This window comes from Vulpes vulpes, chromosome 7 (genome assembly GCF_048418805.1).
Source record: "Vulpes vulpes isolate BD-2025 chromosome 7, VulVul3, whole genome shotgun sequence".
In the NCBI taxonomy this organism is placed as follows: Eukaryota; Metazoa; Chordata; class Mammalia; order Carnivora; family Canidae; genus Vulpes; species Vulpes vulpes.
This window is the reverse complement of record NC_132786.1, coordinates 82,021,055-82,044,012: the sequence shown is the minus strand read 5'-3', so window position 1 is coordinate 82,044,012 and position 22,958 is coordinate 82,021,055. Positions and strand designations below refer to the sequence as shown.

Sequence of the window (22,958 nt, the reverse complement as noted above, 5' to 3'; positions counted from 1 at the left end):
CTATGGAAAACTTTTTCTGAGAGTTATTTTTAGGTTTAAATGAGATAAGTAGGACAAAGCTTTTGGCAGCCATGAACACATGCAGCTGATGGTATTTAATACTAAACATTCCCGCTACTTCTCCACTGCTTCCATACATGTAAAAAATTAAACTGACTTTACTAAATGCAGTAAAAGGAGTCTTTTAAGACTACAATATTCTTTTCCAAATCACACTATATCCCTGAAAATCCTTTGGTTAAAAAACACCTCACTGGGAGATGTACAACTACTGGGAAAAATAAAAGCTTCAAGGTCATGAATAAACTTATATGAAAAAAGAAATCTCATTTTTAATTTATTTTTATTTTTTTTAAAAAAGATTTATTTATTCTAGAGAGTGTACAAGTGCACAATGGGGGGAGGGGCAGGGGGAGAGGATCTAAAGCAGACTTCCTGCTGAGCTAGTAGCCTTACATAGGGTTCAATCTCACAACCCTGAGATCATGACCTGAGCCAAAATTAAGAGTCAGATGCTTAACCTACTGAGCCATCCAGGTGTCCCAAAATCTCATTTTTAAAAATGCTCATCAAATAAAACAATGACAGAATATCTTAAGTAAAAATATTTTCAATATCATTTTACCTATCTAAAGATAGATATGTTTTGGGAACTGTTTCTTAATTTTAAGATTTGCAAACGTGTTTTGTTGTGTTACACACCAAACTACTCCCCTGTTTGTCAACCTCCCTTTTACTCTTTGTCCTCTTTATAACTGTCTAATATCTTCCTCATTTTGTGACCTACCAAGACTGTTCTGTTTCCCTGGCCTGTTTTATATGTCTTGCTTTTCAGGCATTTGGGTGCTCACCTCAAATCCACATTTATCAAGACAACAGTAAACTGCATGTCTTCTACCTTGGCCATCCTCATTCTTCTTTTTCTCTTACCAATCCTCTGTTCAAATGGTTCCCAAGTAGAAGGACTCACAGACATCTGAACCAGGGCCCTCAGAACTACAGAATATCAAGCTGTCATCTACTAGAATTCTGACTTACCGCAACATGTGTTTGGAGAGGGATTTCTGTAATTTCCAACATGGCCTGGGCTGGTGCTAAAGTTAGCAAGGAGAAAACATGTTTTGTTGTTGTGTCTGATTTGGTTTTGTGGTTCAAGTCTTGGAAAATAATTCATTCTGCTCTGTGATGTAATGTATACTACAAATATAAGAACCCATCAGAGGAGAGATCTTTAAATGTTGAGAGTATTTCATATATTTCTACCAAAGACATTATTTCTTCCTATATTTCATATATTTCTATCAAAAGACATTATTTCTCCCTGTACTAGAATGTGTAATTTAAGCTTTAGCAACAAATCTGTAGGGTGCATTCCAACTCAGGAAGAGTTAGGAACTGGTACTTTACATTCTTTTCTTAGTTCTAAGCCCTTGCCTTTGACTTTTCACTTTTTCTCTCTCTACCTATATGAATCTATGTGTGATTACTATTATCAAATAGCCTAAAGTGCTTCAGGAATTTACAAATGGCTATTCCCAACGCAGAAACAATTGCTATGTTATAGAGACTTCTGTCTAATGATGTCTCTGCACTTAACACACATACCCATTAACAGAAAGCCTACCACTCTTAGAATGGCAGGGAACTGGCTTCGTGCTTGAGATCCCAGTCCTAAAAGCCCATTAGCATCAACAAGAATGTCATGATCCCACCCTATTTTGTTTTGTTGTGCCTTGAGGTGTGGGGATGCCTAGGCTTTTCCAAGAGGCTGGTTTCTTAAAGAAAAATGTGGCTACCAACCAGCCCTGCTTTTGTCTCTCATTGTGTAGAGGAGATTATGGAGCTGGGGGCATGGGTGCTATAAAGGATGGTTTGATGGTGAGCACAGAATAGGGTGAGGCTGTCTTTACTGAAATGAGCACAACCTTTGAGTTGCACATTCCTTTATTCCTGCCTTTAACTCCACATTTGTCTCTTCACAGAAAATGATCTATAACAGAAGGGCTATCATTCCATATCCATGGCTTAAAGAAACCTCAAACTGGCATAATTGCTAGAGCTATTTATCTGCTTGAGTACTAATTCTATCTCTACAGCTGAAATAAAAGAAAGATAAATGAATAAAGTTAAAAAGCTACACATTTATTATCCTCTGGGTCCAACTACTTATAATTGTCAGGGATACATAAGCAAGGGCATTTTCAGGCAGAAGCTAGTGCTATGATATAAACTATTAAAAACTCTGCTTATGTCTTAAAACCAACAATAACAGCATAAAGTAGAAAACTGAAGATATGTGCTTCCAGATCATTATAAAAATACAGGAGCATTTCAAAAAATTATTACTTTGGCACTTCCACAAAAATTTTCAAAAGAGTACTGAGGTCACCTTAGAATGGATGGAACAAAGCACAGGCTATATTTTTAGTCAATGTAGAGAGAGTGTAAGTGGGGGCGCACTCCAAATTAAGGAATAAGCTTGTTTGCAGCTTGACACATTTTAGCACATTCTTAAATTTTATTTCTACATTAAGGAAAAACTAGATACAGAGAGGTGACAGGCTGAGATGGTGACATCCTAGATGCCCATAGAATCAGGGCTGCTGATATGGCAGGCTTTGAAACTCCATTCTGGATACCCAAGAGAGATATGTTCAATATTCAACAAAATCGAAGAATCGGAAAATTGGAAATCCCTCAGATGTTCTGAGAGAGAGAAAATCCTGGGGCAGAGTCAGAGGATTTGGATTTAAGCCTACAGCTATATGAGAAAGAATAAGCAAGAGAATAAAAGCCTGAGCAGTAGATTTTTAGCTACAAAATCTAATCCACCTTACAATATATTCTCATAAAACAATTATTATGAACTGACCTGAATTCATGCTCTCTTCTGCACTATACAATTTGGTAGCCACAAACCACATGTGACTACTTAAATTTAAATAAGATAAAAAATTCAGTTCCTCAATTGCACTAACCACATTTTAGTTAATGAACAACTACATATGGCCAGTAGCTACCACACTAGACAGAGTAGATATAGAATATCTCCGTCAATGCATAAAGATCTACTGCACACACACATACACACACACACACACACACACAAAATCTACTGCACAGTGCTGCTCTATGTCCTTTCAAGGTCTGCCACAGCTTCTAGAAATTTCTAAAATTAAGAAAATAATTCTGTAGTTTATACAATGGAAGGATTTGGTTCTTTAGATGAGAAGTAGAAATTGGGTTGAGAATAGCAGTGAACGTAATTATGGAGAAGAGGGCTGGCTCAGTGAATACTCCAAAAATGTGCTCGCCATTAAGAAAAGGAGCCTGAAGTCACGGTGGATGGAAGACGTCCCCATGGAACTCTCACTTCCTTGGGGGAATTAAGAGACACATCAGAATTCATTCAGGGATCACAACCTGAAAGTAAAGATGAGAGGTAGCAGAATTCTGGAACAGAGTAAAGCCTAATTTGATTACCAAATGAAATCACAACTGTTGGTATAATTCAACTCAAATTCGAAACTTGTCAAGAGTGACAAGAAATGAGAGACAAATGGAAAAATCTCATTTGTGTTTATTTTTATAAATAAAATGATGTGTTTCACTCTACTCAGAGGCAAAAGCATGGAATCTAGTGTAATCCTTAAGTAGCCTGCAAGGTAGCTGAGCCAATAACACTTGCCATATAAGTAGATACCTAAACCAGCAGACAATCAAAGCATGGGGAAGCTCTGACTTCTCTACTGGAGATATCTTACTTGTTTTTGTTAAAGGAAAAAAAAATCAGTTGCTTATCTCACTTTTTTTTTTTTCTCAGAACATGCTGCCCTCTACAGGCCACATGGATATACAGTTCAGTTATATCCAAATTAATAGGATCAGTGGCAAAGGTATGATGAAAAAGGGGAAGTAGTTGGTTATATCTGTTGTCTGAAAGGCTTTAGGATCAAGCTGAGAAACAATCAACACTTATAAGCCTCTAATAAATTATATCTCGTCACCTGACACAAATATGAGAAATCATAAATAGTACTGTAATCCTATCATGACATTTTCCTGGAGAAGCTTAAAAGTATGTTGACAGTCATTTTTCCTTTGTTTTAATTATGGAGGAGAGGGTGTGGAGAAAAATGGAAGAAAAATGGTTGATGTGGTTTGACAGTTTTCACTAACATTTCCAGAGTATACCAGTTTTGATCTAAAACTCAATATATTAAGACTAGGCTCTGAGTTGGGAAATAAAAGCCAACAAATTTAAAGGAATATACATGATTTTATTCCTGCTAAGAGTTTAATCTTTTAAACCTTGGCTGCACTGAAGTGGTCGAAATCTGGCCTAAGAAATGAGAACTACCCTTCATCTTGACTTCAAATCAATTTTTCCCTAAACAGTCATGCCATAAACACACACACACACACACACACACACACACACACACACACACACACACAGCTGGTATATTTATTGGTTTAGTCACTAAAGGATTTAGCTGGACAAACATCACAAAGATGATGACTGATTTAATTGAATTTATGATCAAATGTTTTCCATTGCAGGAAGAGTGGGAAATCACTTATGGGGAGATTTGAATAATTTAAGGGAAGTTCTCTATTTGGCATTACGTTTGTATATCAAGTCTTGAGGGATTAAATACAGCTGAGGCCTAGCAGAGAAATCACATGCAGATACACAAAACACACTATGTAACAATCCAACAAGGGCCAGAATATTAATCCCTTGGTGTTGATATTTCTACTTACTTAAAACTTGTTGATAGTCTGAGTATAGATATCCACACACATATATACTATGAGACTTCAACTATAAATCGCCACTAGATTCTTTCAAGATCCCCAAAATGTCCAAATGATCTAAACATGCTCTTAAAACAGAAGGTAATTGATTTGGGGGTTGTATGTGTGTCTGTTTATGGCAGTTTAAGGTATCTTTATTTTTGTTAAAGACATAATGAAATCTATTGTTAAAGTCACTCTCATGGTGTATATAACAAGGTAACATGGGATTTGTGCTTTAGGGTATGGACTTGGCCCAATGTCTGAAAGAAAAAGGCCAACTTACCTTTGGAGTTTCATAACTATTTGCTCCCCAATGATGACAGAGGTAGCAAACTGAGGCCATGCTCCTAGCCTTCATTGTGTTTCTAGGGATAAGTCATTCACCTGCCCCACTTAAAAGCCCGAAAACAGCAAGAATAACAACTTTTGGTCTCACCTCTGGATCAAGTGGACACCTAGGCCTAGCACACCTGGTTTAGTCTCACCCATCAGTCCGTGTGTGAAAAGCATAACAGAAAAGGTATAATAGATGCTTTGAACGTGATAACAGTGTCTATGGGTTTCTTTCAATCTCATTAGGAAAACTGTCTAGTAGATGTGTTTCAAGACTTAGGATAAATCAGTTTTACATTCATTATGTACAATGCTATTTGTTAACATATCACTCTTAGGAAGGAACTGCTGTTTTAATTATGGAGGAGAGGGTGTGGAGAAAAGTGGAAGAAGTGGAGTAACCTTATTTCTACATGAGAAGTATTTTTAAAAAATGATTTGGTGACCAAGCAGTTCAGCATGTGCTTCTAGAAAGGTAAAAGAAATAGTTCAGAAAAAGTCTGGGGACCCTGTATAGCAGTGGGATTCATGTTCAAGGACCATTGCTTATTTGGAACTGAATGAAATGCTCTGATTGGCAGGGGAGGACAAGGTGTGCTAAAAAACAAGAGGTTGGTAAGCTAATGTTGGCTGATGGTACCCCATTATTTACACCTATACTTTATTCAATCCTCACAATAATCCTGCCAAAGGAGTTAAAGACTGAGAAACGGGGGCTCAGATTGATTTGTGAGCTTCCTGAACATTACACCATTGAGTGGCAGATCTAGGATTGGAACTTGGCCCCTATGATACCAAATTATGCTGACTTCATGCATTTTCTTGCCATGTGTGCCCATTATGAGCCTTTGCAAGCCTTCCTTTTTCATTTCTATTCTTTCTTGGTTCACATCAACAGCATTTGTTGGCTGTGTATTCTTACAAAGTCAGGAGGACCACCATCTACACAGCAGGTATCAGATGCACACATCAACATAGTCTATTAACTATATCTTCACATAAGTGGAAGCTGCACTCAGTTTTACAGAAAGTCTCTCCAGTATAACGAGGGGGACCCTTGTCCAATCCCAATTTTCTTGACGATTAACCAAAGAAAATTGTGGAGTGGGTGATAGGGGATACAAAAGATGACATTGTTAAAATCATCTCTTTCTCCATTAACTTCTTATATTCATCTTAATTAATTAATTAATTAATTAATTAATTTTTGTTCATCTTAATTAGTTCACAAAATTCACATTTTCTTAATCAAAATAAAATGCTAAAGATAAGTGTTGAGTTCTTCTTTTTCATAACCAGTTTTTTTAAGACATAAAGAACAGTAAAAACTGAATTTCTGTTTATCTTTTACTTCTTAAAATGTGGTAATTTTCAATGTTCTGAAGCTGAATAATTAACATATGTACCCACAGGGGTCCATAGGAGGCTTATTTAGAAAAATGGAGCCCTCTCAATAGCATCTCATATGTGGCAAAGAGGAAGCTGAGCCTTTATGATATTTTCTGAGTAGAGTTAGGGTAGATCAAGGGGGCCGGGAACAACAGCAGAGAGGTGAATTCTTGAGGGAGTTCAAAAAGGGGAGAGAGCTGTGTGTCTAACCCCTAGCAGTTCCCAACAGAAAAGAGAGAGCGAGAACACGAGAAGGAGAAAGGAATAGAGAGGCTTGCAACAGGCAGTGCCCCTCAGGAGGGAACAGCATGGCTTCTCAAGGGGAGGAGGAGGGAAGGGATGATGTCTGCTTGATGTTCTTTGATACTTCCACTAGTCCCTCTGCAGATTTATTACACGTACTTGGTCCTCTAGAGCTATTTTCTTCCCAGTGTTTACAAATAAAAGATAGAGGTGAGAAGCAAAAATATAAAGGAAGATCTCTGGACACGTGAACACAAAATGCCAAGAACTTGAACGCACAGTTTCCAAAGCATCAGATATCCACACTTGTACCATGCTGGTGGGCGCTTAGAAATAAATGAATAGCTTACGTGTTGATCTACAGATGAGCTGCCGAGTGTGGTAGCTATGTATGGCTTTTCACATTTAAATTAATCAAGTTTAAATTGGGGCACTTGGGTGGCTCAGTGGTTGAGCATCTGCCTTTGGCTCAGGTCGTGATCCTGGGGTCCTAGGATCGAGTCCTGTGTCAGGCTCCCTGAAGGGAGCCTGCTTCTATCTCTATGTCTCTACCTCTCTACCTCTCTCTCTCTCTCTCTCTCATGAATAAATAAATAAAATCTTTAAAAAATAATAAAAAAATAAAGTTTAAATAAACTTTAAAATTTAGTTCCTAAGTCACATTAGCCGCATGTCAGGTGCTCAAGGGGGCTAGTGGCTGCTGGATGGGGCAGTGCAGGTATAAAAGGTTTTCATCAATGAAGAAGGTTCTGTTGGACAGCACTGATCTAGAGGGGACAGAAATCCTAGGTCAAAGTTTTCGTTATCTCAGAGGTTATTAACTTTCTTGGGAACAATGCCTTTTTTTCCTCTACGCAGGAGATGGAAAATTATTTCTTCCTTATACACAATTTTGAAGATACCAGTGGGAACCAGGCAACATGGAACTGCCAGAGTCAGAGGCCAGAGCTTGTCACCAGATGTGGAGATGAGATGGATGATCACCAGATGGAGATCAGATGAAACAGCCTGTGGCTGACCTGGTGAGGGCTGGGATTGCTCTCTCCGCTCTCTCCTGCCTTACCACAGGACTCACTGCTGAATAGGAAGCCCCAGTACCCATGTGTGGAAAGCAGAATGGCCCCACTCATTAAGCCTTGGAGCCTGTGAATGTGTTACTGTCCATGGCAAAAGGGACTCTGCAGACATAATTAAGGTTGCAGACCATAAAGTAGAGAGATTAACCTGGATTACGCAGGTAGGCCATTAGAAGCAGGGAGCTTTCTCCCACTGGAGGCAGAAGAGATGTGGCAAGAGGGGAAGTGAGAGAGCTACGAGGCAGTAATAAGGACTCCCTGCACTGATGCTGGTTTGAAGAAGGCGGCGGCAGTGTGATGAGGGAACAGGTGGCCTTTGGTTGCTGGGTTGAGACTCCTTGCTGACAACCAGTAAAGAAAAGGGGGCTCAGCCCCACAACCACAGGGGACTGAATTTTGCCAACAGTCTAAATGAGTCTGAGAGCAGATTTTCCTCAGAGACTCCAGAAAGACTTCCTCGTTGGCACAGGCCAACGAATACTTGATTTCGGCCTTATGAGACCCAGAGCAAAGAAACCAGCTGAGCCCATCTAGACTCCAGCTCGACAGAACTGTGAGACAATACTGCTGTGGCATTTCACACCAATACATTTGTGCTGATTTGTGATGGCAGCCACAGAACACAAACACATACCGTTTTATATTTGGAGAAGCAGAAGAACTTCTTCAGGTCGTATCCACTTCGAGACTGTTTTGGGAACCGGTTTGAGAAAGCCTGATTCTATCTGTCGTACAGCTTTCACAGAATCAAGCAGCCCAGCTGCTCCTGGAAGCTCTGTGCCACTTCAGAAGCATGGCTGGATTTTATTCCTTAATGAGCTGATGGCAGAAGGAAGGTATTAGCTGAACCATAAGTGTGTATTTTGGGATGAGGAATCCAACACATAATCGAAAAGGATGAAAAGCCATGGCCGTTGCCAGCTCCCAAGCCTGGCACATACTGCCAATTAGTAAGAGAGAAGATGGATAATTTCTGTCTATCAGAAGGGAAACAAAACAAAACAAAAAAAAAAAAACTCGTGCTCAACGGATAACAAACAGCATGGGGTTTGCCCCTGGCCATCACCAGTGGTTATTAATAATAGCGAATTCTTTGCTACCACAAGAAAGATATGGACGAGAAAGCTGGCAGTGGCACAAAATGACAGAGGATAATTTCCTGGGGGCGGTGGGAGCTATGTGGAATAGGGTACAAATCTCACTAGCAGGGTCTGGATGGGTGGCCTATAGGCCTGTCTTCTCTGGCACTTAGACTGTCGCAAACTAGCCTATATCCCCATGGTGCATTACCCAGCAGTGGCACAAAGGAGTCCTGAGTTGATGTGTGCAATCAGCCTGCTGCAAACACTTTCCTCAGGATAGGAGTTAGGTTTCTACTCCATCCCAGCTCTTCTGCTGCCAAAAACCTAGACCGGGAATAAAAGACATCATTTCCTAGAAGAGATCTCTCCAACCAGGGTTGTAGTGAGAACGAAACAAAATCAGATACTGATCCACTTGAATATTAGGGTTTTAAGATCTCCTAAGATTCACTTTGGGGGCATACATTCCTGAATTATAGTTTTCAATAGCATTGATTATTTGACCTCACTGAGCATGTTTCTTTAAGCTATAAAATAGAGATGACAGTACGTGTTCTGACTACTTCCCAAGATTGTTTTAAAAACATATAGAATGTGAAAGCAATTCTACATTGCAAACGGCTGCCCAAGTGTTAATCACTATGGCTACCGCATCACAAGCACTGAATACAGGGCAAGGAGAGTATGTGAAATCTTTGATGAGGTATGTTTCATATGCTATCAAATCTACACTATTGCTACTATGAGTAGCCAGGTGTGGGCCTCCAGCAAATTTGCCAACTTTCCTTTTTTTTTTTTTTTTTTAAAGATTTTATTTATTTATTCATGAGAGAGAGAGAGAGAGAGAGGCAGAGTCAGAGGGAGAAGCAGACTCCTTGTGGGGAACCTGATATAGGACTTGATCCCAGGACCCCCAGATTACAACTTGAGCAAAGGCAGACACTCAACCACTGAGCCACCTAGGCATCCCAGCCCACTTTCCCTTGACCAGCTTTTGCTGTGTCCTCCTGGCACCTTCCTCAACCCTTATCTTTGGACAGCCTTGATTGACACTGTCTTCCTTGAGTCTCTCTAGGACTCCCACCAGAGCCTGGACCTCCTCTTTCTCCTTTGAAAAATCCAGTCTACAATTTTCTGGAAGAACTGCAAGGGGTTTAACCGATCGAGTAAACCTCACACCTACATTAATGCTTTCAGTACCTGAACTAGCGATTCATTCCTGTGAAAATGAATGTCCCCAGAGATTTCTCTAAACTGCAGCTTTAGAGTGTCCAAACAACACCATGTGTGGGTGTCTGAGATCAGGACAAAGACCTGCTTGGATCTGACTATCCAAGAGTGTCACAAGGAATTACACCCCATGTAGTCTCCTGTCGCTGGGCTCACATCCAGAAGCTGGATAGTGGAAGCCGGCAGCTCCAGCTCATCCTGGAGTAAAGAGAATGAAATTCCAGAATGTCTGCTTTAGAGCTGGTTATCCCCAATAAACCCAAGCCTAAAAAAGAGCATTGATGATGGACAGAATAATTTCTTTGAAAACACTGTGAGAAGAAATCTCCAGGCACTAAATAAATTAAAACTGTTACTTTGAAGTAAATAGAATTATAACAAAAATGATCAACAATGAAAAAAAAAAAATGTGGCAGTGGAGGAGTTAAGGCTCTGGCTCAGCTCAACGGCACCGCCTAGTGCCAACAGCTGCTCTTAGGCTCCTCTCACATTTCTCAATGTACAGAAAGTGAAAGCTCTAACTTACTTTGCAACATATTATTTTAGAAACTTTGAGATCATCTTAGAACAATAAGGCAGAGTAGAAAACGGGACCTTTCAGTTTCTTTGAGAAGGCATTGATTTAAATCTTACTGGAATACAATTAGGTAGGACAACAAGGAAAATAGGGCATTGGCAGCATAAATATACAGAGCGAAATTATACTACTGCCTTAAAAATTATTTTAAATACATTATGTTTTATGCACATGTACCACAACTATCTAGCAAGTCTTATTTATTTATTTATTTATTTATTTATTTATTTATTTATTTAAAGATTTTATTTAATTTATTCATGAGAGACACAAAGAGAGAGAGAGGCAGAGACACAGACAGAGGGAGAAGTAGGCTCCGTTCAGGGAGTCCAATGTGGGACTCTATCCCAGGACCCCAGGATCACGCCCTGAGCCAAAGGCAGATGCTCGTCCCTAGTAAGCCAACTTTAAAATATGTGAACCATTGAATCTGAGAAAGCATTCAAGTAAAATGAAAGAATACAAAGTTAGAAAACACTTTTGAATCTTTTAAATTAGGGTTTGTGACTTGCTGGTTCGTTCAAATATATGCAGGTAAATGTCTTCTCTATTCTTGCATTTCCATTAAAGCAGCTTCATTACAATGTCTCTGTATTTGCTACATATTTTCAAAGAAGCAATGTTTTCAATTCTTAGAAGAAATTCAGTTGGACTTACCTAACAAGAAGGATTATAAACCGAACCAGAGCATGTGGACGAAGCAAGCAGGACAAGGTTGGCCTACGCCTTATTCAAGTCTGAGGACATGTATTGCTTTATCAGCCATGAGTTGTGTTTTCCAAATCTGTCTTCTATGACTTTGTGGTTTATCTCCTTGGTTCTCTTTTTGCTCCTTTCAAACCCCCAAAATTATTCAGCTCTTAAAAAGTTCCAAAACAAGCAAATGTGTTCCTGGAATCCTACCCTTAACATTGCTGGAGAGCATATACCAAGGCTGATTCTCCAGCCAAAATAATAAAAGATCTTTTAAGTGGCTGAAATTCTTGGTTGATTGCATATACATGCCAATGTCAGACAACTATAAATAGGGAGATTTGGAAGAAAAATAGGGAGAGTCTTTATAACTCCAATGAAATAAAATGGAATGTTTTGAAGGCGGTCAGAAAACAGTACATGTATTTATAAAATTAAGATTTGTCTCCCTTTAATCCAAAATCCCCTTTAAGCAGGAAGAGCCCACACAAATCATGCATGTCCAGTATGAAGGAGCAAAAGGACTTTCTTTTCTTTATTAATATATATTTATTATTCTCAATCATATAATTAAGATTTCTTCTTTACATTATCCTTTTGAGTTTAGGTATCTACTGGATCTTTTGATATTTTTTCCCATCACTGCTTTGTTTCCCCAGAATATTAAAAAAGTCATTCAAAGGATAAAATTATGGTTACTGGTATAAATGAAGTCAAGAGGGCATTGTACTGGTGTTACCTATGGCAGACTTGGCCCCCAAATAAACTGGGTCACTTGTTACAGCTGTTCAAAGAAACTTGAGGTTTCATTTCTCAAGAAACTCTGACTCCTTTAGGTAGGTTAACATATCAACTAGCTTTAATAGCTGAGTTTTTAAAGATATTGCTACTTAATTTGGAACAGTGACTTACTTTTTATTAACCTACCCATCTTATATTAATCTATTGAAACTGAATTCAAATTAGTTCTTGCAAATTAGTTCACTTTATTTTGAACCTATTACTGCTGTTACCAATTGCTCCATGTTTGTAATTGTGGTTGTAGACAAGCAAATTAGTTAGCAGGGATGGAGAAAGCTGGCACTTGCTTAACAGACTTTAAATGCAGTTCTTCTGAGCCTAGACCCCACACCGAAGTGAGAGATGTTGAAATGTCGATGGTTCCAAGTTCACAAGTCCATTTGAGGAAGAATCAATAATATAATTAATGTCTCTGAATTCTTGGTTTTCTCTAAATCTCATTGGGGTCTTGTGGGCTGGAGGCTACAGCTTGGCTCTAAGGATTCAGTGCATGACACTGGGATGCCAGAGAGTAGTATTTTTATAATATTTTTAGTGATATTTTATTACTTAGTGTTTTCTGAGCTAAATCCATAAGGCAACAAAAAATAAGACTTATGGTGACTTAAAAACAGCATGGCTCTGAACAAGTTATGTTTGTAACTGAAAAATCTTACCTCAAGCTCAGCTTTTAATAGGCTTCCTAAAATGTTTTAAACGTCACCTAAGGGTGAGATCCAGTTTATTAAATGCTTTTGAATTCTATTTTTTTAAAAAAAGCATCCGTGATGTTACAGATGAAAAGAAAGACATTAACTACAGTTTCACCAGTTCATTAAAAAGATTTTACATGAGAATATAAGATTTCCTTTAGTATTTTAGACCTTAGTTTTGGTAGAAGAATCATAAATTCTACGTTCACAGGAAATGCAAATAATAAATATCTCGGAAGTTATATCTTAAAGAGAAAACTGTGTTCTTATGTTGCAAAAAAATCATTTCCTGAATTCTTATTTGCCCCCAAAAGCAAAAGCATATTTACTGACACCTAGCATCTTTTAAGAAGAATTTAGAGATTTAGCACAATGCACGTGGCTTTTAAGGTCTCTAAAACATCAATACCAGAGGATTGCACAATCTGATTTCCATTAATGAAATTACAACATAATTAATTAATTAATTGTATTAATTAATTAACATAACAATTAAATTAATGATGTTGTAACATGATCAGTACCTCTCAGAGAAAAGTAGGCATCAGGTCTTAGATGGTCAGAATGAAGTGAAGCAATGCAAAGCTTGAATACTATTTCAGCTTTACTTTTCTTTTAGAAAGATGTGAAATAAGCTCGTTTCTCCTGGGATAGAGTAATGTAATTGGATAGAAGCACCTTCTCTGAGGGGCATCCCACTGGTCACTGTGGAATGGTTGGACGAGAAAGGCATGTGTGCTGGAGGGCTTGTAGTGAAAGGTGGTGCTGAATACAAGCTACAAAAACGAATGGGGAGAATGGACCAGCTGTATATACGAAGTGGGGTCATATCCACAAAAGGACAGTGGAAGAAATATCATTCAGCCTCCTCTATGGACACTCTCTCCCATCTCTTATAGACTATTCCAAGTGGATAAGAATTACCATTTATTTTCCTGGGCAGTTTGGAGGTCATTCTAGCTCTACCCCTCTGAAGAAAAGAAATGGCTGTTCTCCACAAATGCTATGTGTTGATTTGCCAGATATGCCTGTGACTTCAAAGATGGGGTCAGAAAATCAATTGGTCAAATTGAATTTAAATAAAATTTAAAAAAAGAAATTCAATTGCTTTATAAATAATTGTTTTATAAGATGGTTATCTGGTTGGACAAAAATTTTTGAGCAATTATAACAGAATATGTTTGATCATTTAATTAAGGTAGGAACTGTATACTGTGTATATTACTTGGTGTATGAAAGCACTTAATTAAAATGTTAGACCACTGATCAGTAAAGAGGGGGACGGTGAAGGGCAAAAGGGTGGAGGAACACACACAGAATGTTCCCAGCAGAGGGCATGCCTCCCAGGGGAGACTCTAGATATCACAAATGGACTCTTCAAATGGCAAATGCAAAGCCTTGTGTTAGACAAAAATAATTATTTCAGTGCTCTTCTAAGTATGAATTTAACCAAAATAAACTGCCAAATCTTCCAAATAAACCACTGCAGAGTTTACTGTACTCATTCCATGAGTTCCTCATAATAAGCTGTCCACTGGATCTACTGACAACTTCAATTAAAGGCATTTTTTATTATAAAAAAGTTTTTTCTTATTTTTTATTTTATAATTGATGGTGTCTAAAATTAAACATGTCATAAGAGTAAAAACTGAGGCAATAACACTAAATTCCCCACAGACAGAATTTTGTTACAACAAATTAAATTTTTTAAAAAAGAAATCAAAGTAGTTCCAGTTACCTTTTCCCAGCATAATGCTTGAAATATGATCTCCACAACTAATGAGAGTGACTCAATCACTCTGCTTTCCAACTTTCAATGATTTATTAACAGTCTGGCTTGCAATAAAAGACCTCTGAATAACTTGAGAAACCCAGATCTTCAGATTTCATCAAATTTCAATACCAATAAATAAAACTATTTCAATGAGATCAGATGAAAGAACAGAAATTAAATAAACAGATCACATAGATTTAAAGTGATACATGTACTTAGCTTTCCAACAAGGCTGAAGGGAACAATAAACTGAAAAAAATTGAAAGATCAATTTTATCTAGCTCAGAGTTTGTCATGGACATTATTTAGATTAGAATCAGTCATTATACTGTATTTACATGCTACTTTGCTGTTTCTAAAATATTTATTGGAATTTAGTTGCAAGAAGATTAAGCACAATGAATTTTAGGATTTAGAATTCTGAAGCAATGCCACATTGCTTTAAAAACTCAAACTCATATATAATAACATTGGCTGAGGCTGATGCCTGGCACACAGTTAGAGCTTAACAACTAATTAATGGCTAAATGAATGGATGGATGGATATTTGGATGAGCAAATGAAAAAATGTCAAGACAAACTTATTTGGAGAGTTTTAAGAATTAAGAGAAAGACAGAGAGAAAAAAAAGAAAGAGAGAGGCAAAGAACAAGCACAAACTGTATAAAGACTTACTTATTCCATGCTTGCCTAAGGTTTTTAGAGCTGTACAGGGTAAAGCGTTCTGAAATAAAAAAGAAAAATGATAAACAATGTTGTTTCAAATGTATATATCAGACGTATGTTTAAAAAACCCTCAACTTTTTAAAAGATAGTGTTTGATTTAGCCATGGTTATGCTAGCCACAGTACATCTTCACCTTTAGATAGGGCAATTGCAAAGAATAAAACAGGAGGATTTTAAAATTTTAAATAATGAAGCATTGTTTTCTTTTGTTGGGGTGATTTATTTCATAATCCAGTTTCCCAGTAATTATTTCTTAGAATAACTAAGTTTTAATTGGGTCGAGAAAAGAAACACAAATTCTGAACCTTCAAACAGTAAGTAGTCTGAAGAACATTGACACATTAGTGAAGTGAGAGATGCTGTTTTCACTATGAAGACATCTCTGATCAAATAGTCATGTTGGTTCTTTCTTACACTATTTGGTATTTTCATTTCCTTTCTTACATTTATTTGGTTTGGCTCAAAGCCAAACTACCAATGTCCTATAATGTATGTTACATTTTTCATTGAATTATCTTTATTATATTTTAAAAGTTAAGATGTTTGTTTTACCAAGTTAAACAATAAAGCAGCACAGAACAGATACCAATAATGTCCTCTCCTCTCTATTTTTGACTCCTGAAGATACAGCAATTGTTAATGGCTTGTGTAGGTCCCTTTCCACATATTTCTCTATGTTTATAAATACAAACCCACCCATATACACACATATAGATCCTATTTTCATTTGTAGAATAGACTGTATAATAAACAATCTTTGAGTTTTTTAAATGTATAGCAGATAGTCCTTCAAATTAAGAAAACAGATGTAACAATTGTTTTAAAACTGTATAATATTCCATAGAATAGAAGTACCATAGTTATTTGACCATTCTCCTACTGTTGGCAACTGAAATAGTTTCCAGTTCTTTTTCCCTTAAAAACAATGCTTCAGTAAATATCCTTGCACATCTGTCTCTGTATACTAATGCTTTCATTTATACTGGATAGCCTTCTCCATATAGAACTACTCAGTAAGTGGTTTACACATTTTACATTTTAATAGATGCTGACAGATTTTGTCATTTTCCAGCAATGAAAAAATAATGTCTCTTTATAGTATGCATCCCTGGAATGCAAGGATGGTTAAACACATACAAATTAATAAATGTGGTACACCACATTAATAGAAAAAACAAAAATGACATGATTATTTCAATAGATGCAGAAAAAGCATTTGACAAAATTCAATATCCATTCATGATAAAAACTCTTAACAAACTGGGTATAAAAGGAATGTACCCCAACATGAAAAAGAGTATTTTTTTTTTAATTAATTTTTATTGGTGTTCAATTTACCAACATACAGAAAAACACCCAGTGCTCATCCCGTCCTAAATGAGAAGAACATGCAACCAAGAATACTCTATCCAGCAAGGCTTTCATTCAAAATGGAAGGAGAGATAAAGAGCTTCCAAGACAGGCAGGAACTGAAAGAATATGTAACCTCCAAACCAGCTCTGCAAGAAATTTTAAGGGGGACTCTTAAAACTCCCCTTTAAGAAGAAGTTCAGTGGAACAATCCACAAAAACAAGGACTGAAAAAGAGTATTTTTGACAAGCCCATAGCTAATATCATATTCAATTATTGAAAGGCAGTAAGTTTTTCCTTTCTCCACAAGAATGCCCACTCTCAGCATTCCTCTTCAACATGTTACTAAAAGTCTGAGCCTGAGAAATCAGGGAAAAATGGGGGGCGGGGAGAGAAAGATATATAAGGCATCTGAAGTGAAAAGGAAGAAGTAAAACTGTCTCTCTTTGCAGAAGACATGATTTTATATACAGATTATCTTAAAGACTCTACCAAAAACCTGTTAGCACCAATAAACAAATTCAGTACAGTTGCAGAACATAAAATATACAAGAGTCAGTTATGTTTCTGTATATTAACACTGAATTATCTGAAAAAGAAACAAAGGAAAAATTCCATTTATAATAGCACCAAAAACAATGAAATGCCTAGGGATAAACTTAACCAAGGATATAAAAGATCTGCACATTGAAAATTATTAAGACACTGATGAAAGAAATTGAAGACACAAATAAATGGAAAGGAATTCTGTGTTCAAGGATTGGAAGAAAATGGTAAAATGTTCATACTACCTAATATCATGTATGGCTATATCTAATACAGTCCCTATCACTATTTCAATGGCATTTTTTAAATATATATTTAAAGAAAGGAGAACAAAACAATCCTAATATATGTATGGAACCTGAATAGCCAAAGAAATCTTTGTCTAGAACAAAGCTAGAGGCATTACACCTCCTGATTTCAAACTATCTTAAAAAGTTATAGTAATCAAAACAGTATGGTACTGACATAAAAACAGACACACAGTCTAACAGAACAAACCTGAAAGCCCAGGATTAAACTCATGCATGTATGGTCAAGCAATGTCTGACAAGGGAGCCAAAACACTCAATGGGGGAAAGATAATCTCTTCAATAAATGGTACTGGGAAAACTGAATATTCACATGCAAAAAAAAGAATGAAACTATTTTACATCATGCACAAAAATTAACTCAAGAAGGATTAAGGACTTAAATGTAAGACCTGAATGTACAGATGAAAACAGAGGAAAAATGCTCCTTGACAGTGGTCTTGGCAATGACTTTATGGGTATGATTCCCAAAGCAAAAGCAATAAAAGCAAAAATTAACAAGTGAGACCACAACAAACTAAAAGCTTCTGCACAGCAAAAGAAACCATCAGCAAAATGAAAAAGCAACCTACGGAATGGAAGAAAATATTCACAAACCACATATCTAATAAGAGGTTAATATCGAAAATACATGGCTTATATATTATAATCATACAGCTCAATAGCAAAAACTCAAATAATCTAATTAATAAGTGGGAAAAGCACCTGAGTAGACATTTTTGCAAAGAAGATACTCAACTGGCCAACAAGTACATGAAAAGGTGCTCAACATCACCAATCAAAACCACAATGAGATGTCACCTCATACCAGTCAGAATGGCTAGTATCAAAAAGACAAGATAACAAGTGCTGGCAAGAATGTGGAGGAAGAGGAATGTTTATACATTGTTGGTGGGAATGTAAATTGGTACAGCCACTCTGGAAAACAGTAGGAAGGTTCCTTGAAAACTTAAAAATACAACTACTGTCTGATCCAGTAATTCCATACCAGGGTATATATCTGAAGGAAATTAAATCACTAACTTGAAGATGCACCCTTATGTTCACTGCAAGATTAATTACAATATGGTAAGAACCTATGTATCCACTAATAGATGAATGGATGAAAAAATGTGATGTGTATACGCAATGGATATTATTCAGCCGTAAAAAAATAAGGAAATCCTGATATCTGCAACAACATGGAGGGGCCCAGAGGGCATTATGCTAAGTGAAATAAGTCAAAGGAAGATATATACTGTATGACCTTACCTATGTGTAGAATCTAAAACAATCCTGGACTCATAATAGCAGAGAACAGATTAGTGGCTGCCAGGACAAAGGGTGGGGAGGTTGAGAAATGGATATAAAGCAAAGGATATAAATTTCCAGTTATAAAATGGATAAATTCTGGGGATATAATGTAAAGCATAGTGACTTTAGTTAAGAATATTGCATTAAGGGCAGCCTGGGTGGCTCAGCGGTTTAAGCATCTGCCTTCGGCCCAGGGTGTGATCCTGGGGTCCTGGGATCGAGTCCCATGTCGGGCTCCCTGCATGGAGCCTGCTTCTCCCTCTGCCTGTGTCTCTGCCTCTTTCTCTCTCTCTATCATGAATAAATAATATAAATAAATAAAATCTTTTTTTAAAAAAAAGAATATTGCATTGTGTATTTGAAGACTGCTAAGAGAGTAGATCTTAAAAGTTCTTACCACAGGCCCACAAAAACTGTAACTATGTGAGGTGATAGATTGTTAACTAAACTTACTGTGGTATCATTTCATAATATATATAAATGTCTAATAGACATATATAAAACCACTATGTTGTACCCCTTAAGTTTATACAATATTTTTTAAAGATTTTATTTATTTATTCACGAGACACACACACACACACACACACACACACACACACACACACACAGAGGCAGAGACACAGGCAGAGGGAGAAGCAGGCTCCATGCAGGGAGCCTGACATGGGACTCAATCCCGGGTCTCCAGGATCACACCCTGGGCTGAAGGCAGCGCTAAACCGCTGAGCCACCCGGGCTGCCCAGTTTATACAATGTTATATGTCAATTTATATCTCAATAGAGGTGGGCAAAAAAGAGTGTTCTAACAAAGTAAAACAAAGGGATATAATATGGACTGACAAGTATGAGTGGGACACTTTAGGTGATGAGGGAAGATGAGTTTCAAACAAAACAGTCAATCAACAAAATGTAAAGTTCCCATTGGCAATTTGGTTGGGGTCTCATTAAAATATCCACTTACCTGAAAAGAATGATATAAAATCTTTGCACATAAGAATATGGTGTGTCTTCCCATTTAGAAAGGATTTGTGCGTATGTTCTCCAATAAAACTAAATGGTTTCTTTTTTGTATTGATCTTGATTCTTTAAAAAAAATACTTAAAGACTTATTTTTGCTTAATGTTGGTTGGTATCTTTTTTCAGTGTTGTCTGCTTTTAATGGCAGGTTTTATTTTATTTTATTTTATTATTTTATTTTTTTTAATGGCAGGTTTTTAAAGGAGATAATCCAAAATGATTGATATTGCTTTTGTTATGGTATATCTCCCATGGAAGAATACTATTAGATAAGAAGAATGAAAAGAAATGTCAGAACCCACTCAACTTCCTATTTCTAAACACAGAGTTTATCTCAACAGAAATGACTGGAGATACTGTGCAATGATTCGTTGGTTCAATTACTATTTATCGAGCAATTACTGTGTGTCAGGCATACTTCTTAGGGGCTAAAGCAATAGAAGGGAACCACACAGGAGGCCTTCATGCCGGCAGGGAGCTCACATTCCAGTGGGGACGCGCAAGGCTGGAGTGAGCCTGAAGGACAGGGTGGCTGGAGCAGTTAAGTGGGGGCTGAGACAGAGAAGGGGTACAAGAGTAGAAAACTGGCTCTCTTAGAGCCCCTGTGGCCTGTAACACATGATCTAGACAACTTTTAAGGACCATTTTGGCTTCTATTTCAACAATATGCTATCAGAAGCAAGGATGGAGGCAGGGAGACCAAGAAAAGTTTCTTAAAACTGTAAGGGGTGCCTGGGTGGCTCAGTCAGTTAAGTGTCCGCCTTCAGCTCAGGTCATGAACTCAGGGTCCTGGGTTTGAGCCCTACATCGGGTTCCCTGCTCAGCAGGGAGTCTGCTTCTCCCTCTCCTCCCCACTTGTGCTCTCTCGCTATCTCTCTATCTCAAATGAATAGATAAAATCTTAAAAAAAAAAAAAAAAAGAAAAAACAACAACCAACACTACACAGGAGGAAGATGATGTGCTTTGGGCTACAGAAACAGAGTGACAGCAGTAAGAAGGGGTTGTCAGTCTGCAACTTGTTGAAAGGTAGCCCAATAAGATTTACTGATGATTGGATACAGGGTATGACAGAAAGGTAGGGGTTAAGATGACGAATAGAGCATTTACTGATCTCCAATTTCCAAGTTTCAAAGATTTAGAATTTTATATTCAACTCAGCTATTACCCTGAAAATATAAGTATCTTTCCAGGATGATTCAGAAGTACTGAAAGTTTACATGGAGTTTCAGAGTCATCATTCAAGCTCGGATAATTGTTAAAATATTTAATAACCTGCAAGGCATGGACTCTGATCAATCAGTGCAGACACTAGTCATTATGCTCTAATGGCATGCATTTGCCAAAGACTAGGTCTGATCACAAATATCCATTGTTCTAAAAGCTATAGGTAGGTGAAAGTGCTTACCAACAATTATGAATTAAAAGTCTCGAAAGAACATCTAATGTCTGAGTTCGTTCTCTACTAGACTGCATTAAAAAGTCACAACATAATTCAGCCAGTTGGTGTAGAGCAGAAATTTAAAGGCATATTCTAGGTTTGAGGATTAACTGACAAAGAAAGGAAAAATGGGAACAACAGCTCTTTTCATAAAGGTCTTTTAAAAAATTATTATTATCTACAGTCTGGTATTAAAAAAAGCAAGACATATTTTAAAAATTAATTACACCAAATGTTCATGTAAAACAAATTTGATCTCCTTAACTTTGTACTACGCACAAAGCAATTTTAATAATTTGCTATGATTTCAGGAGGAACAAGAATTCCATTACAGATAAAATTAATACAATCTTGCATTTACAAGTAAATTATTATTCTTAGCAATTAATGACTGCACATAAATATTAGTTCTAAAAATTGCCTCTATTTAGAGTTTGACAGGATATGTTAATAGAAATTTTTTTTTCCAGAAATGCAATATGTCAGATTTAGCTGTGCATTAAAGAGCCCAAATTGAAACACACCATAGGAAAGTAGAAAAAATAAGAAAGAATAAAGTCTTCCTGTGTTTACTTTCCATCACTATCTGCATAAACTCTCAATTCTTTTAGCAAATGTTACCTGGCCACCTGTGTAGGTGCCAGGAGCTGTGCTGGACATGTAGAAATGGGTGAACGTCCTGGTTATAGTTCAGTGGCATAGAAATGTAAATATAGAATTACAAATACAGGGTGAACAGTGCTGCAATGTGGATATGGACACAGTCCCTTGGGAGCCTAGAGGCAGAGCCACTAAGTGCATCTGTTTCTTTTCCAAATGAAGACAGGATAAACTCAAGTATCTGAAGCTAGCCCCAGTAAAACACAGGAGCTGCTCTCTTATATCCAACACCTTTCAGATCTTAACTGCCAAAGTACACAATTTCAAGTGGAGGTGGCTCTAACATTTTTTTTTTTTTGCCATGAACATGCATTACATGTATAATTACGAAAAAACTATATTTCCAAAACGATTTCCATTACGAATAAAAGTGATGTTCCATTAGAGCAAACACAATATAATTAGTCGTGGAAGTTTTAAAAACAAAAAGGTGCTGGAATCCGGTGCTCCGAATCAGTAATAGGTTTCGTTAATAAAATATTCAACTGCCTATGAATAATTTTATCAGATATTCAAGTTATTTGCATACGAGCGTTTTACACTGTTCTGCTTTAGTTAAGTTTACTCTGTCAGTTATGACTTCAATGTCAGCTTTCTCTTTCCAATTACGTTTAAACTAGAAGTTTAGAATGTTATGATTGAAAGCACTGGCTAACTCTGAGCATAACTGAGGAGTGCAATTAATTTAAACCTGCAGGCAGATTTTCACCTTCTCTTATTGCAGGGACACTGCAAAGGATGATCACACGCGGTGGGAGACCAGGGAGGAGAGCTGGCACAGAAGAAATCACTTGCTACGCTGCGTGATGTGGGGGTGGGAGGACAGAGACCTGGAAAGGTTTTCCCTCAAACTGCCAATGCTTATGTGCTGCAAGTCGTTGAAATTCCACAGGAAAACAACTGGAAAACAATGTCATGCATGCTAG

At 37.2% G+C, this 22,958-nt stretch overlaps 1 protein-coding gene across 11 annotated transcripts in view; it reads right to left on the bottom strand.

Annotated features, from left to right (window-relative positions):
- Positions 1-22,958, bottom strand: part of CDK14 (cyclin dependent kinase 14) — a 723,056-nt gene that overhangs the window by 110,068 nt on the left and 590,030 nt on the right. For 10 of the 11 annotated variants that reach the window (XM_072764239.1, XM_072764240.1, XM_072764238.1 and 7 more), the window contains one exon: positions 15,368-15,416. In XM_072764239.1, the coding sequence (XP_072620340.1) occupies positions 15,368-15,416 (49 nt within the window). Of the gene's footprint in view, positions 1-8,478; positions 8,664-9,134; positions 9,251-15,367; positions 15,417-22,958 lie in introns of all 11 variants that reach the window. The other variant, XR_012002660.1, reaches the window with a different exon arrangement.